Genomic DNA, 14389 nt, shown 5'->3' with positions numbered 1-14389 from the left:
AGCTGAAAAAGAAAGACAGAACTCGGTAGTTGGTAGAGGTGAAGGACGACAGCGAGTTGCTAGAACAGAATGTTCGTTCGAACGTCGTAACGGCGGTGTGCCCTGGAGTTTGACGTAGAGACGATGCCATACCACCAGAAGTCTTATACACCAGAATGAGAATGGTCAACAACTAGAGGCAAGGATTTCTCTTACGTGACGTGATTCCCATATGACATAAATAAAGCTGAAACCATAGAGTAAACTACTACGTGCGAAAGCCATGTCTTTACTTTTAAGCCGAACCTAAGCGTAGCCATGCACATTGTTCTCTCGTAACTCCAGGTTCAACCACAAGCTAAACCACAGCTATTTTTTTTCTTGTGGCAAACCGTGGGCGCGAGATCGGATTACGAGTCAGAATACTGTGCTCGCCTAATGCGTCGTAGTGGTGACAACGTCGACTGCAGTTCTGTGTTTAGTGAGGAGCATCCTGAACGCGTCGTCTTCATTGCCTTCAGTATGTGGTCGATCTAGGGGGTGCAGCTCAATGAAAACATTCACGCGTTTGAACATCTTCGATGTAACAAGTGAAATTCTCACTTTCTTTCAAGCTAGCTGCGCCTGGCTTTTCAGGCGTTGACCATTGCGCCGCTTGCGAAACGCAGGCCAGTCGAAGTAATCTACATAATTGCTCTTGAAAGCTGAAGACGGTGGGATCAGAGCTTTCGGTTCATCTCAGTTGGGAAACTTTTATTCGGGTCATATAAATTGTCGCGCAATCTAGAAGCGATCAATAGGAGCTCTTTTGCTACTTCCGTCATTGCCTTCTGGAAATCGCTGTTTTCGATTCTTTTTCACCTAAATTATCTCTACGACTATTACACCTAAGAATGCTTGCTACCACAGCTCTTTAACATAATTTTTCCCGGTGGTTGTGCGTTTACCAATCACCTGAAAATTTGCAATATCGACACAGATTGCTTTAATTGCCGAGCGCTAATGCTATTCGTAGACAGTCGAAGTTTGACGAATTAAAACCGCCCTTTTTTGTAACCTATGGAAAGTCTCACAAGTGGTAATATTAAAGAGCTCTGGGTGTGATGTTGGCCTTGTTTTTCTGGAACCACTGGTTCGCAAAGTCCGCCAGAGTTAAGTTTGAGGCCGTTGTGCCTATCGTTATGCATACTAGAACGCTCGTATGAGGCCATCCATTCATCGAAGTCGTGGTCCGCGGTTCCGATGAAGACACACCAGGATCCCGCTGGTGCAAAACCCAAGCTCAGGCAAAGGGCGAGTGTGGCTGGCAGGAGTAGGGCTTCAAGCTTCAGCCATGGTTGTGATCCGGAGCGGGCAGCAGCGAAGCTCCAGGGCGTTAGTAAATCACGATCGAGTGAAATGATGTTGTCCACAAAAGACATGGGAATGCCTTTTTCCTTAAAGTGAACTGGGGGAAGGGCAGCTTGATTAACCATCAAAGCGATCTCGAGCGTCGCAGTGGCACTTCTTGTCGTCATCTGTCTGAGCGCCATAAGGTGCGGCTTTCAGTATTCGGTGTAAAGTTGTATGTACTTTGTGGATTCAAGTGGATATCGAACCCGGAGATGCATGAGCAGAACAGCTTCTCTTGCCAAGGCATCAGATCACTTTGTCAACTAAGTAGCCGAACGTCTCATGCTTTGGCTGTAAATCTCCCGGGTTGTGCTTTGCATGCTGACGTCTACAATCCCTTCGTTTCTTCTACAATACACGAAGAAAACATCGCTATCACTCTGGACTCTTCATCTGATTTAGGCGGCCTAAACATTTGATAGCACGCTACCGATAGGTTCCGAATCATCAATTCCGTCGAACTTCGAAGCCTGCTCGACCTTGTTTCTGAAGCGTCTAGACCGGAGTTTTTATTTGGCTTCGAGCTGAATCCAGAATTACGCCCAAGAGATGAAATGGATAGAGTACTAATTGTTGCCTCTCTGATTAGCGCTACAGTCGAGGAGTTACTAAGTGTGCGCAAATCCAGTGGTGCCATTGATTAGCATCTGTAAAGGTCGAAGAGAAACCTGGCAGATATATAGAGCTTATATCGCGAGAACGAACTGCACATCACCGGTTTGCTCAGTTCAGGCGAATAATTTATGAATGCGGCAGTTGACAGAACAGCATTTATAATTCCATGCCGATATCGTATTATGGCATCACCTTCACTGTTTAAAGGAGCTTGAAGCCAAAGCGTTGAGCTTCTGCTCTAGAGCCAAGTTCTACAGCAATTGAAGATGCTTGGCCTAGTTAGAATTTTTGAAAATTGTTCTGAAGTCAAGTGCCTGTGTGCACATGTGCAATAATCCTCGTGAGCCTCTTCAGAGCTCGTGTTGAAGGCTGCTCGAAGCAAGCAGGGAACAGGCGGTACACTACGTAATATTGTTACGGTGCGCAGTATTGAGATGACGACGACGTGCTGGTGTGGTGCGGTGATGAAGACGACGCTCAGGCTAAGCTGGGTTCGTTGTGGGGGTGTGTGCGTCTGACAGTTAACCAGTGTTTACCGCTGTGTACTTTTCCCTCAACAATATGGCCCGCAATCGGCAGGTGTTTGTTTTTTATTCTGCGCTCCTAACAAGCATGCCTCTGGTAGGTGTCGTTGTTGTGGCTGTAGGAAGAAGGAAAAGAAAATGCACGGGTCTGCTACTGACTCTGTAACTGAGCCACCTCCGCTGCCTCGTGCGGATAGAAGAGAGAAAGTAGAGAAGAAAGAAAAAGGAGAGGGAGAGAAAGACATGCGCCGCAACTGCCGTCGTCCACCACCTAAGCGATGGCGGGTGCAATGAAGGCCCACAATAACATTTGGGTGGCTGACTACCCCCCCCCCCCCCCTCCCCCGGCTTCCCAGCCCCATAGGGCCAGGAACAACCACCCTTTTTTGGTAGACGTCAGTCTGGAGGCGACATCTGTGCAACGTCGGGAAGGCTCAAGTCATGGTGAAACCCAGAGGAGCTGGCAAACTAGGCAGTACGTTTGTGATGGAAAGTGAAGTTATTGAAGTGCTTGGATCCCGAGTCGAACACGGGACTGATAGGCCACGTATTCTCTCTATCAGGGCTTTTTTACGGCGAATTCTCTTATCTAGTCGGATGCCCCTTCACACACTTTGGTAATTTATGCATGTAAGCTAATCACCGTGTACAAGACATAACCAAAGAAACCTTAAGTGCGAGGGCAACTAATTCGCTTAGGGTCTAACGACGTTATATTCATTCTTTGTTTTAACTTTCAGGCTCCATGAACAAAACGAGCGCTGCAGAAGCAATTCAGCAGTTGTGGAAAGAATTGAAAAGAGTGGATGAAGTTGATGAAAAAATAGGTTTCGTTGCGGAAAGTGTTGGCGCGGAGTCTTTAAAATATATTAAAGCCTTTGGATACCTGCAGTTCTTTCCTCTGGGTGAAACATACTTGAGCTTACCAGATGACACGGATACGAATTTTACGGCCGGTGCCTCCGCAACGACGGTGAGTATAGGATCACTCATCTCTTTTTCTGTGAAAGGTGTTTTGTCCCTTCAACAACCAGATGGTGCGCGCGTCACTCAGGTTCATTGGCCTCTCTTGTGTTAGGTTAAACCGTTCACACAAGTGGTGTTTTCTTATAATGTATCACTGACGTGCCAGTGCGTCCACAGTCAAGTCAGTGTACAAAATTACAGCTATTATAGTGCAGTATCATTTGCGATTAAAGCACTCACCTTTAAGCATTGTTGTAAGCGAAGCATTAAGTGTAGCTTAGACCAACCGTAGGAGTAAGCAGCCACGCGGGAGAAGCGAAGAAGCAAAACTAGTGTTTGATTGAATTTATTGCCAAGAAGACATGCTGAGAAATATCCGATTAATACCGTTCATGGCGGGTTGTCTCTAATCTCTAGACAACGTTGAGGAATCGTCTTTACGTGCACGGTATAGCTGCAAGAGGCACAAAAAAAAACGCTCCCTTCTTAACGGCCGAACGCCGTCACGGAATATTGTTATTAATTGTTCTGAGAAGTACACTGCTAGGATCACTGGTGCTGTCCATCGGAAATCTGACGTTCTCATAGACTAATCTGCGTAATTACTTGTGTAATAGTAGATGAAGGCAGGTAGTAACTTGGGGGCAGTATCAAGCGTTAGCTCCCGGTAGCAGTGGTTCTTTCTGCGTACGTTGTACAAAGACGCCGATAGTCGGCACTGAGGTATTCGCGCGGTGCAAGGTTAACAGCACCTAATTAAGCCGTCGGAGTGGCAGACGTAACCGGCTCTACTGAGTGATTGGTCGAGTTTGGAATGATGAGGCCCGTATATGACAAGATGCATCTGATTGGAAGGGGTCGGCTGTGTGTCTTTTCAGTAACAATAACGCGCTCGCAAGGGCGAAGGTCAGTCACTGGCGGCGCATATTTAAGCAGAACTGGCGGCCATGGTAATAGCCACTTAGTGCAGTACATGGCGGCAAGAAGTACGGGAAATATGGACCACATCGATACAACAAAATTAGCTTTGACAACCACGACGTTGAAGTGATCACATGCGATGTCGAGGCGTAGGCGACACTGAGCGAAAAGAAAGGATACTTTCTTGCGTTTTTTTTTTGGAGAGGGGGCCGCGGTACAGGACAAAGATGTAAGGCGAGCCCTTAGTTCGGCAGGCTAATTTGGGTCGCTGAGTCATTGCCTTATACATGTTTTTCTTTTTTTCACTCGTTTTGCAGGCACAGATCTGTCGAGAGAGAGTTATTAGTACTGGTAAAGTAAAAATAGGTATGGTATTCAGCAAGTACCCTATCTATTCAGCAAGTAACCTATCATGCTGATGCTTGCTGCAATTGGCTGCTATTTGAATGTGGGATGGGCCGCGAGGCGTTAAAGCAAACCAAGGGCTCGGTCGAATGTTCTGAGCTATGGCTTAAGGCGTCACCTCCAGCTAGGCCGAGGTAGCCAGATCCAAGTTTTATCCAGCCTTGCTGTACACATTTTGTGCATGCGTTTTGTGCGTAGAGCTAAACCTCGATTTAAAGAAGTTGAGGGGAACCGTGAAATATTTCGTTTAATCGGGAACTTCGGTAAATCAAGGAAGGCATTTCAGCCATTTAATTAGTCTTTTAATATAGGATGTCGTGATATTAAGGAAGTACCAAGGTATCATACTTGTGAAGCGTAACTGTGCTGAAAACGAAATTTTACTTTTAAAGATGTAACAGTCAACTTAAAGGAAGGCCCCGGGAAGCTTTACTTTTATGTCATTTTAAACGCAACACAAATTTGTCCGCTATGCTATGTTGCTACAATGAAGTTGTTGCCCGCAAAATACCGACAACGACAGCTCGTATTTTAAGCGCCGCCTACAGTCCCCTCCTGTCCTGGCCACGTTGATGAAAACGCTTTAAATTAAATCGGTTTATTTTGCCACCTAGAAATTTGCAGATGGAAGGAAGCTGCAAGAAAAAGCTGCCCGTTGGCAGCTTGACTGTCCCGCATCACCCAGTTTGGCGCAGCGACAGCATTCGTTATCAGCACTCAAACACGTAAACAGAAAATCAAACTGAAAGAGACTGAAATTAACACAGACGTGGGCTACTTTGAAGTTCCTCTTGTGGATATACTGTAGACCATTCAAGGTGGTCGGCGATCATCACACGCTCTGCTAGCTGGCTGGCCAATATGAAAGACTCCGCCGGCCGCATTGCACGGTAGAGTCTGCGTGTACAGGAATTTGACATTTTTGTAGCCTACAAGTCCGGTCGCAATTATTGTGACGTAGACTGCTTATCCTGAGCCCTCGTTGCCAGTCCTCCGAAAGAAGCCGACAACGATGGTTTCTTTGGATCAGTAAGCGCCAGCGGGTTCTCCAAACAGCAGCGATCACACTTCGAGTAGAAACAGCTAGCCGATTATCTGGAAGGCAATACCACTTCTTCTCCGGCTGTGTTCAGGCGTCATTTGTCGTTGTTCGCGTTAAGGAATCTTGGAAAATAAATAACGAACACGACACGGCACAAGGAAGCAAAACACACCATAAGCGCTTCCTTGTACCGTGTCGTCTGCGCTATTTATTTTCCAAGATGGTGTACCAACTCGCTCAATTGCCAGTTTGGCGTTAAACAATGACGTTCTCATGAAACATCACTTCACACCCAACAGGACCGCGCAACTTCAAGTTGTTCCTAAATCCTCCGGCAGATAATTGTGTGGGCGTGGCACCATGAGCCAACAGCGGGCATCTCGGGTTTGTGCGCATGTTGCAGCGAATCCATAGCATAGTTGCCTCGTTTGTCTACTGACGTTGCCCGTTACGCGAAAACATTCCGTGAGTGACAACGACTAAAGACAACCCAATCAGACCTGCTGAGCTACTGAACCCTACGCCACCCCCCAATACTCAATTTCAGCAAATTGAGATTGATCTCCTCGACTTCTTTCCAACTACATCTGCGGGTAACAAGTGGATCATTGTGGCTACTAAATACCTTCCTCGCTACGCCGAAGCCAAACCCTTCCTAATGGCAAAGCAGGAGAAGTTGCAAAGTTCTTCGTCGAACGTATTCTCCTGCAACACGGCGACTTCGAAATGGTCATCACGGACGGAGCAGATGGAGTTTAAATCAGACTTCTCATCACGGACCGAGAAACATCATTTACAGCCGAGCCCGCGCAAGGCATCGTGACCTACAGCTATACAAGCCACCGGAGGACAACTGCGTACCATCCGCAGATGAATAGATTTGCAGCACGGCTTAAGAAAACCATCAAAGAACTATGTAAAATAATGCCAAACACTGAACTTGGGACGCCATCTTGCCTTACGTGATTTTAGCATATCACAAGATTTGGGACGGAGTCCTGCCGTACGTGATTGAACCAGAGTGATGCTGTGCAAGCTTGTGCGCGGCAGGAAGCAGATAACGCTCGACGCAACGCTGTTGCATTTGACAGACAAATACAACCTCGACGTCGCTGCCTACCTGTAGCGTGCAGAGGAAGGCCGACGACTCGACCGGCTCCGCAATAACGACCAGCAGCGCACCGACGGCCGGCGATACAACTTGCGATGACGCGAGGCAGAGTTCAGGCCGGGACATCAAGTGCGGGCTTGGAGGCCGATACGCCGCCGCGGTCTGAGTGAAAAGATCGTGCCGAGGTACGTCGGCCCATAAAGAGTCCTACGCATCGGAGAGCCTGATTACGAGGTCAACTCCGAAGGAAGAACCACATCACGGCGGCACCGGCTGCTGCCAGACATTCTACGTGTACGTCAGAAGTCGTATTATGTGAGTTAAAGTATACGTGCTGGTGAAACTTTCTGATGTTTGTTCACCTTTCTCTGCTTATTTGAAACATTAGGGCGATTTTTTTATTCAGGAAAATTCAGACAGCAGAGTGCCTTGAGACAGAGGGCAGCAGAAGAAAATCAATCCGCCTGAATGGGCCCTAAGTTCCACTCGAGCCCGACAACAAGGAGCACGTATAGGCACATACAGAAACAATATAAAGATCATAATGGAATTGTTAGTGCTACGCTAGTTTCCAATTTAGTAAATTTCCTCATTCTTATTACACAAAAAACATGCCGAAAGCAATCATAGCAGTGCAGCGCAACAGAGGACACATATGAAGGATACGTACAGAAATTAACAGTAAATACAGTGACGAAACAAATGGTCGATTTCTTGAATGAAAAATTAATTGAAGCACCACAGAATCTGCATTGGAGTAATGCGAAAGCACGGATGCTGCTTCTAGTTGCTTCTAGTTTGCCTATTTTAGTCTTTGAAACTGCGCACCAATTCCTTCCTATGCCCTTTTTCGGCTCTACTTCCGGTTACGTGACGTCACATCCTTTACGTCATATTCACTACGGCACCCCTTTCTCTCTTTCCGCTTTCACTGCCACCTTCCTTTCTTCCCTTAGAGCATGGTTCAGGTGTCCACAAAACAAGTGTGGCAGATACTGCGCCTTTTCTTCTCCGTAAACCAGTTATTCTAATTATTTACCTCATTAACTTATTGGCCTTATTAATTTTTCGGATACATTACGTCACCCTCTATTGATTGACACCACTCATTACCTCTACCACTTCTTAATTACTGACAACTGCTGCGGATACGATTTTGTACACACGGCCTGCGGACACGGTCTGCAGACAGAAATCTGTGAACATAGCGAAGTAATGCTTTCACATTAAAAAGGAACAGCTATGAAATCTCTAGAAAGTAACCTTTTGCCAGGTTACGGAAACCAAAGAAAGAGGAAGATATCTCCATTATGCCTAGTAATTCGGGGTTGCAGATAAAAAGGTTTGAAGTTTGCCAGTTCAACAACTCTGTACCATAATTTGCCCTGTTTGTTGGTTTCTGTAGCTTGGTGTATCTAGTCTGTCGCGTTTGATCTGTCGTGTATTTAGAAAACGAATTGTTGCTGATTGGCTATAAAATGCATGAATGCCAAAAAGCGTTATTGAAGATGGGTGAGTAATGTCGCGAATTTCGCAATTTGTCTGTTTTCGACAATCACCGGAATGCGGCCTTGCCACTGTTATTCCAGAGAATGAATCGATTCTGTATCCTTTGTTTATTCATGCTCATTACAGTGAGACTGCAACCTTCTTTGTAGTGCAAGTTGCGCTAAGCTGTATCACGAAGATTCCAGCCACTTGCTTGTGTTTCTAAAATGTTACAGGTTATGCTAGTCACGGTTTGCGGCTTTGTCCAGATGTTTCTTTACCGCCTTTAAATGAGCGTTGACAGGTGCGATGGGCTTGCTCAGTTCGACAGACAGAGAGAACGATTGTTGCTGTCTCCGCCGCTTTGTTTAGTTCTTTTGCTGGCGCAAGTGAGCCCAATAAAGAGTTGATCTCACTGTGATTGCACCTGTCTTCATTTCTGTGGCCTACGGCTTTGTCATCCCCAGGTGGCAATAAGCTATTTGGATGCCTGATTATATGTCGGTAGAAACCGCAGTCCGCAATATCGTTACAATCTCCACTGCAGCTGCAAAATGTAATAATTGCTCTCAGAATACAGTATAATGAGGTAAAGCGTTCCGAATGGAGTTGCATGTTTCCAGTCGCCTGCACAAAGTCTTAACCATACCTAGTAAAATGCCCCAATGAGCACTCGTCCACGCGGGTGTTAACGTATGTGTGCATGCGACAGGAAACCGACTGGCAAACGAACTCCACACCAATTACATTTATATACGCCTTCTAATAGCTGCAACGTATACAGCCAGATATTCGTATTTAATAAGTACCATATTCTTAGAAACTGCAGGCCGTTCATCTGAGAACGCATAGAATATTTCTGTTCTTGTTACGTCTGGCCTAATGCCATATATGCACTACGCAAGAGCACGATGATACCGTATGCGCAGTCTGGTATTCAAGAAAGGGCGACAAAATATGAAACTACCCTCACGGCGAAATTTTGGGCCAGTTGTGTACTGCTTGGCCGTGAATTCAAAACCGTACTGCATCCGTGAATGTTCATGTGAAAACATTCTCTGCGTCCTAATTTTCAGGTTCTCCCTCCCCGACTCATCGGAACAAGGAATGACGGGAAAAATGCGATCTTCGAAGGTATTCTCCGGGAAGGTGTCAAAGCAGTCACATCTTTGAGAGCAGGAATGTGCTGCGGTGAAAACGGCAAACAGATTCGAGAGCTTGAAGCTAAAATAGCCGTAAGTGCTCGATTTTCTTGTGCTCTGCCATCATATAGAGCATAGTGCAAAGGTTTCAATAGCTCTTCTATTCTGCATCAGTGCAGATAACATCCAGAGGCAGTTAATGAAGGCATACACAGAACCAGTTTGCTGAAACTTTCACTGCTATAAATCATAAATTATAGCCAATGATCCTATCATTCATCGTTACCACCAGTACACCCCAAACAAGTAAGTAGTTTGGTTTCTCGGCGGCAGCTTTTCGGTGGAGGCGAAAAGCAAGGCGTCCGTGTGCTGTGCGATGTCAGTGCACGTTAAAGAACCCCAGGTGGTCGAAATTTCCGGAGTCCTCCACTACGGCGTCTCTCATAGCCTGAGTTGCTTTGGGACGTTAAACCCCACAAACCAAACCAAACCAAGTAAGTAGTATAGAGATGAAAAGAAAACATCAATCTCTTGTAGGCCTCATTCCGCAACTCCAATCTTTAAAATATCCTCGCGTAGAGGCACTACGTTGCGATATTTGTGTTGGTTTCAAATCTCTCAGCGCGGTATCCTCTCACCAAGGCTTGGATAAAAAGAGATGGCGGGGTCTGTACGCTCTACATTCTGACTTGAAAAATGCCTGTGGGCAGAGATAGAATTCTGTGAGCACAACCCAATAAAATGTCTTTCTGTGAAAACTGTACACTAACTAGCACGTTACACTTCGCTGATTTCCGGTACCAGTATGTCAAACCAAGTGCTACTATGGCCTCTAACGAAGTATTGTTCGTATGGTACCGGCCAAATCTTGCTTTGCTATACTTGTTTATGCTATAACCTTCAACGAATAACTACTATGATCAAGGTCGAGGTCGTAGCCAATCAGCTCTAATCAACCAGTCGGACCCACTAAGTAGGCAATGAATCGTAACCTGTCAAAACTTGAGTTGAGAAGCCTGTTGGAAAAATTTGCTGTAGTTTAGCTTATTGTGTTAGCAATACTTGTGTCTCTTGTTTCGCGTGGGATGGTTACGTCAGAATCAGCCTGTCAGGAACGTGGCATTCACGTTACCCCTATAGGCCACTAAGGCACGTTCACACCGGCTGCGGCTCAAGATATAACGGGGCCCTTCCTGGGACTACGCGACGGGCTGAAACCAGCCGCAGTATTGGCGACGCAATAAAACAAATTGGAGCGGAACCATTTCGTTTTCAATAGAGAGATATCGGAATTGTCTAATTAGATGCGTTCTTGATGTCTGTTTCAGCTTTTTCTTTGAGAATGCATTATTAGAGTGCGCCTCGACAAGCGACTGCAGTACAACTGTCGCCCGCTATGATTGGGCTTTATATGGCTTAACTCATAAGGGACGCTGTATTAGAGGCTCCGAATGGCTTCCATTATATGGGATTCGTCAATACGCGCTCAGTAATGATATCTCTGAAATTATCGTTCAGTGCTTCTAGGGTAATGTCGCCATCATCAGTTAGAGCTGAATACCTATTCTGTAGCGAGATCCTGAACTCTTCTGCCCTCCCCCTCACCGCTAATTCGTTGGTGGGTTTCTTTCTTACTGATCTGTTGCGTTCTTTCTTCAGATTTAGGCTAATTCGGGACCTCGCCATCCTGTGGTCACTGCATCGCACTTTTCCGATTACCTCTACATCTTGCATGATGGCGGGGTTGAACACAGTATGAAGTCAATTTCATTTGTAGTCTCCCCGTTAGGACTTTTCTATGTCCATTTCCGGTTCTTCCGCTTTCTCAAGAAGGTATTCATGATTCTTAAGTTATTGCGATCTGCAAACGCAACTAATAACTACCTCCTGCTATTTCTAGAACCGATGCCATAGTCACCTACTGCCTGGTCTCCTGCCTGCTCTTTCCCTACCTTGGCATTAAAGTCGCCCATTAGTACAGTATACTGCATCTTTACTTCTCGCACTGCTTATTCCACATCTTCGTAGAATCTTCGTAGAGTATGATGTAGAAATAGGCGGTAGGATAGTTAGAGAGGATACCGGTAAGCTGTCTCAGGAGACGAAAGATTTGATTAAGAAACGACAGAGTATGAAAGCTTCCAATTCAGAAGACCAGATAGAATTGGCCGAGATATCAGAGCTAATCAATAAGCGCTAGGTGGCCAATAAAAGGAATTATAACATGGAGAAAATTCAGAATGCTGTAAAGAACGGAGGAAGCCTTAAAGCGGTAAAGAATAAATTCGGCATAGGCAAAAACCAGATTTATGCGATAAGGGACAAGGAGGGCAACGTCATCACTAATATGGACAAGATAATCAATGTAGCCGAGGAGTTCTAAACAAATCTCTACAGCAGCCAAAGTAGTCAGGACCGTAATTTGATTGGCGGAAGGGAAAAACAGTCAGATGTTCCACAAGTGACGATGGACGAGGTCAAGAAAGCATTAGAAACTATGAAAAGGGGGAAAGCAGCTGGAGAGGATCAGATAACTACAGATTTGTTAAAGGACGGGGAAGATACCGTGCTTGAAAAACTGTCCACCCTGTATACGCAGTGCCTGGTGTCATCGACGGTACTGGAACCATGGAAGAATGCAAACATTATCCTCATTCATAAGAAAGGGGACTCTAAGGACCTTAAAATTAGATCAATAAGCTTACTGTCTGTTACGTATAAGGTATTTACTAAGGTTATCGCTAATAGAACCAGGACAACCTTAGACTGCAATCGGGCAAATGATCAAGCAGGTTTTCGGAAACTGTTCTCTACTATCGATCATATCCATATCATCAACCATATGATAGAAAAATGCTAGAAATATAACCAGCCCTTATACATAGCATTCATTGATTACGAAAAAGCATTTGATTCAGTTGAAACTTCGGCGGTGATGCAGGCATTGCGAATATGTCTGCTTATGACAGGTAGTAACCGCAGATTCGGACCATGAAAAAGAAATAACAAGAAAAATAAGATTGGGATGGAGCGCATTTGGAGTAAGAAGTGGTAAGAAGGAAACATCTTTGGAAAAAAGCCTGTAGATTATGCTAGTGTGCAGGAGGAATCGGGTATACACGTGCTTTGAACAAACTGTGCAATTACCGATATAAAAGATGGTTTTCCCGACTAGTTATGGAGGAGATTAATATATGGGATTTTAATGTTCTTTTCGATACATTTATTTCTGTATTCCTGTTGGTTCCACTGTTATAAATTTGTAGTTTAGCCTCTGGATATTTTCTATCCCTGAAGATCTCAAGGCTTACTCTAGCATAAATATTTCAATTTTATCATGCTTATTGCCTTGAGATTGAATTGCCAGGAAACTGCTTTTAGTAGGTTTTTTTCTGTCTGCACCAAGACCTTTTAGCCTTAATGTTCAATGATTATCTCTGCGATGTAATTTTCCTCTACTCTCTCCCGCCAGCAATGATTGCGCTGTCCAGAAAAGTCCCCTTCCTTTATCGGAACGTTGGCTCGGCTTGTGAACTGAGGCTTCCACATCAGAGCTGTTTCATATTGCAGCAATGAGCAATTGTCACATGCACTGTAAATAATTACACCTTTTTACTTCGAATTGACCTTTAGTGTGCTTTGCAAAGCCTAATATGTGATTGAATATCGAATTGAGCTTTAGTGTGCTTTGCCAAGCCTAATATGTGATTGAATATCGAATTGAGCTTTAGTGTGCTTTGCCAAGCCTAATTCTAGCTCTGGCAAACGAAACTCGCGCTTAGCTGGGTTACTGAATTATTATTTGCCTCAACTACTTCCTTATCTTATCGCGTATCTGTGTCGCTCCGCGTTTATAGGGAAAAGTGATAACAATGGACATGGTATATTTTTCCAGAAATGGTTCAACGAAGAACCAACGGAAATAGATCTCGGAAGAGTTGGTATCAAATTAGAAAAAAACGTAAGTTGTGCTTTTATTGTACATAACATTTTCTCGAATGTGTATCAATGTTCCTGCTTGGCGGAAAATCCTTTGTTAATACCATGTAGACAAACTTCTGGTTGGTTAACATGGATTGTCTTCAAAGCTGCGCTTTAAAAAATGTATTGGTAAAAATACTCATATGAGATCTCTCTTTTTAGTTTGCAAGGCTCTAACGCTCAGTGTACTGCTATAAAAAGTGCTGTAAACCAAAGTGTCCTACGTTCCTTTCCCACCGCTCTCGTTCAAGTCTCTCTCCCCTACCCCCTCATATTTTCAGGAAATTGAAGCACTATACAGTGATTTCTTTGGCGCGAGTGCTTTTCAGATCCTGCATCTGGCAACTACTTCATGTTATCTGAGAGCGAGCGTAGTAAATTATATTCGTTAAGCCGGGCAGCTTTTGTGCGCAATTTTATCTCAGAAGTGTTCCGCTACGAGAGTTAACGCAGTGTTGTCCGAATTTCAAGGCCAATACACTTGATTTAGAGCCATTCAATTTTCCCATTTCTACCCATAATGCCTGTTCACGCACATAAGTGGAAAAATCAGCAGCTGAGTTTAAGCATGGCACACGTTTCTTTAGGTATTAATAAATGTACAGGCAGATTATTTTAGTTTTGTGTACAAACACAGCGTTGGGTTTGAAAAAATAAATAATATAATAACGATTCTCTACAAGTTCTTTTTGGCAACCGGTTGCTACTCATAGGGACGCCAAAAAAATTATTTATGCGCTCAGTTTCAAGAACAATTTTTACCAGGCTATTTTCTAGTCAATGACGCATCTACGAGACACTATACTGTCCATGCTACATATCT

The 14389-nt window shown here is 44.7% G+C and overlaps 1 protein-coding gene across 1 annotated transcript in view; it reads left to right on the top strand.

The window, feature by feature from the left end:
• The window catches only part of LOC146195993 (uncharacterized), a 152666-nt gene that overhangs the window by 52985 nt on the left and 85292 nt on the right, over positions 1 to 14389 (top strand). Inside the window, exons 7-8 of the mRNA XM_084596896.1 lie at positions 9520 to 9678; positions 13481 to 13546. Of these exons, the coding sequence (XP_084453022.1) occupies positions 9520 to 9678; positions 13481 to 13546 (225 nt within the window). The remainder of the gene's footprint in view (positions 1 to 9519; positions 9679 to 13480; positions 13547 to 14389) is intronic.

This window comes from Amblyomma maculatum, chromosome 3 (genome assembly GCF_055883805.1).
Source record: "Amblyomma maculatum isolate TAMU_Amacu chromosome 3, ASM5588380v1, whole genome shotgun sequence".
NCBI lineage: Eukaryota > Metazoa > Arthropoda > Arachnida > Ixodida > Ixodidae > Amblyomma > Amblyomma maculatum.
The sequence above is the reverse complement of the archived record's forward strand: the minus strand, read 5'-3'. Positions and strand labels throughout refer to the sequence as shown.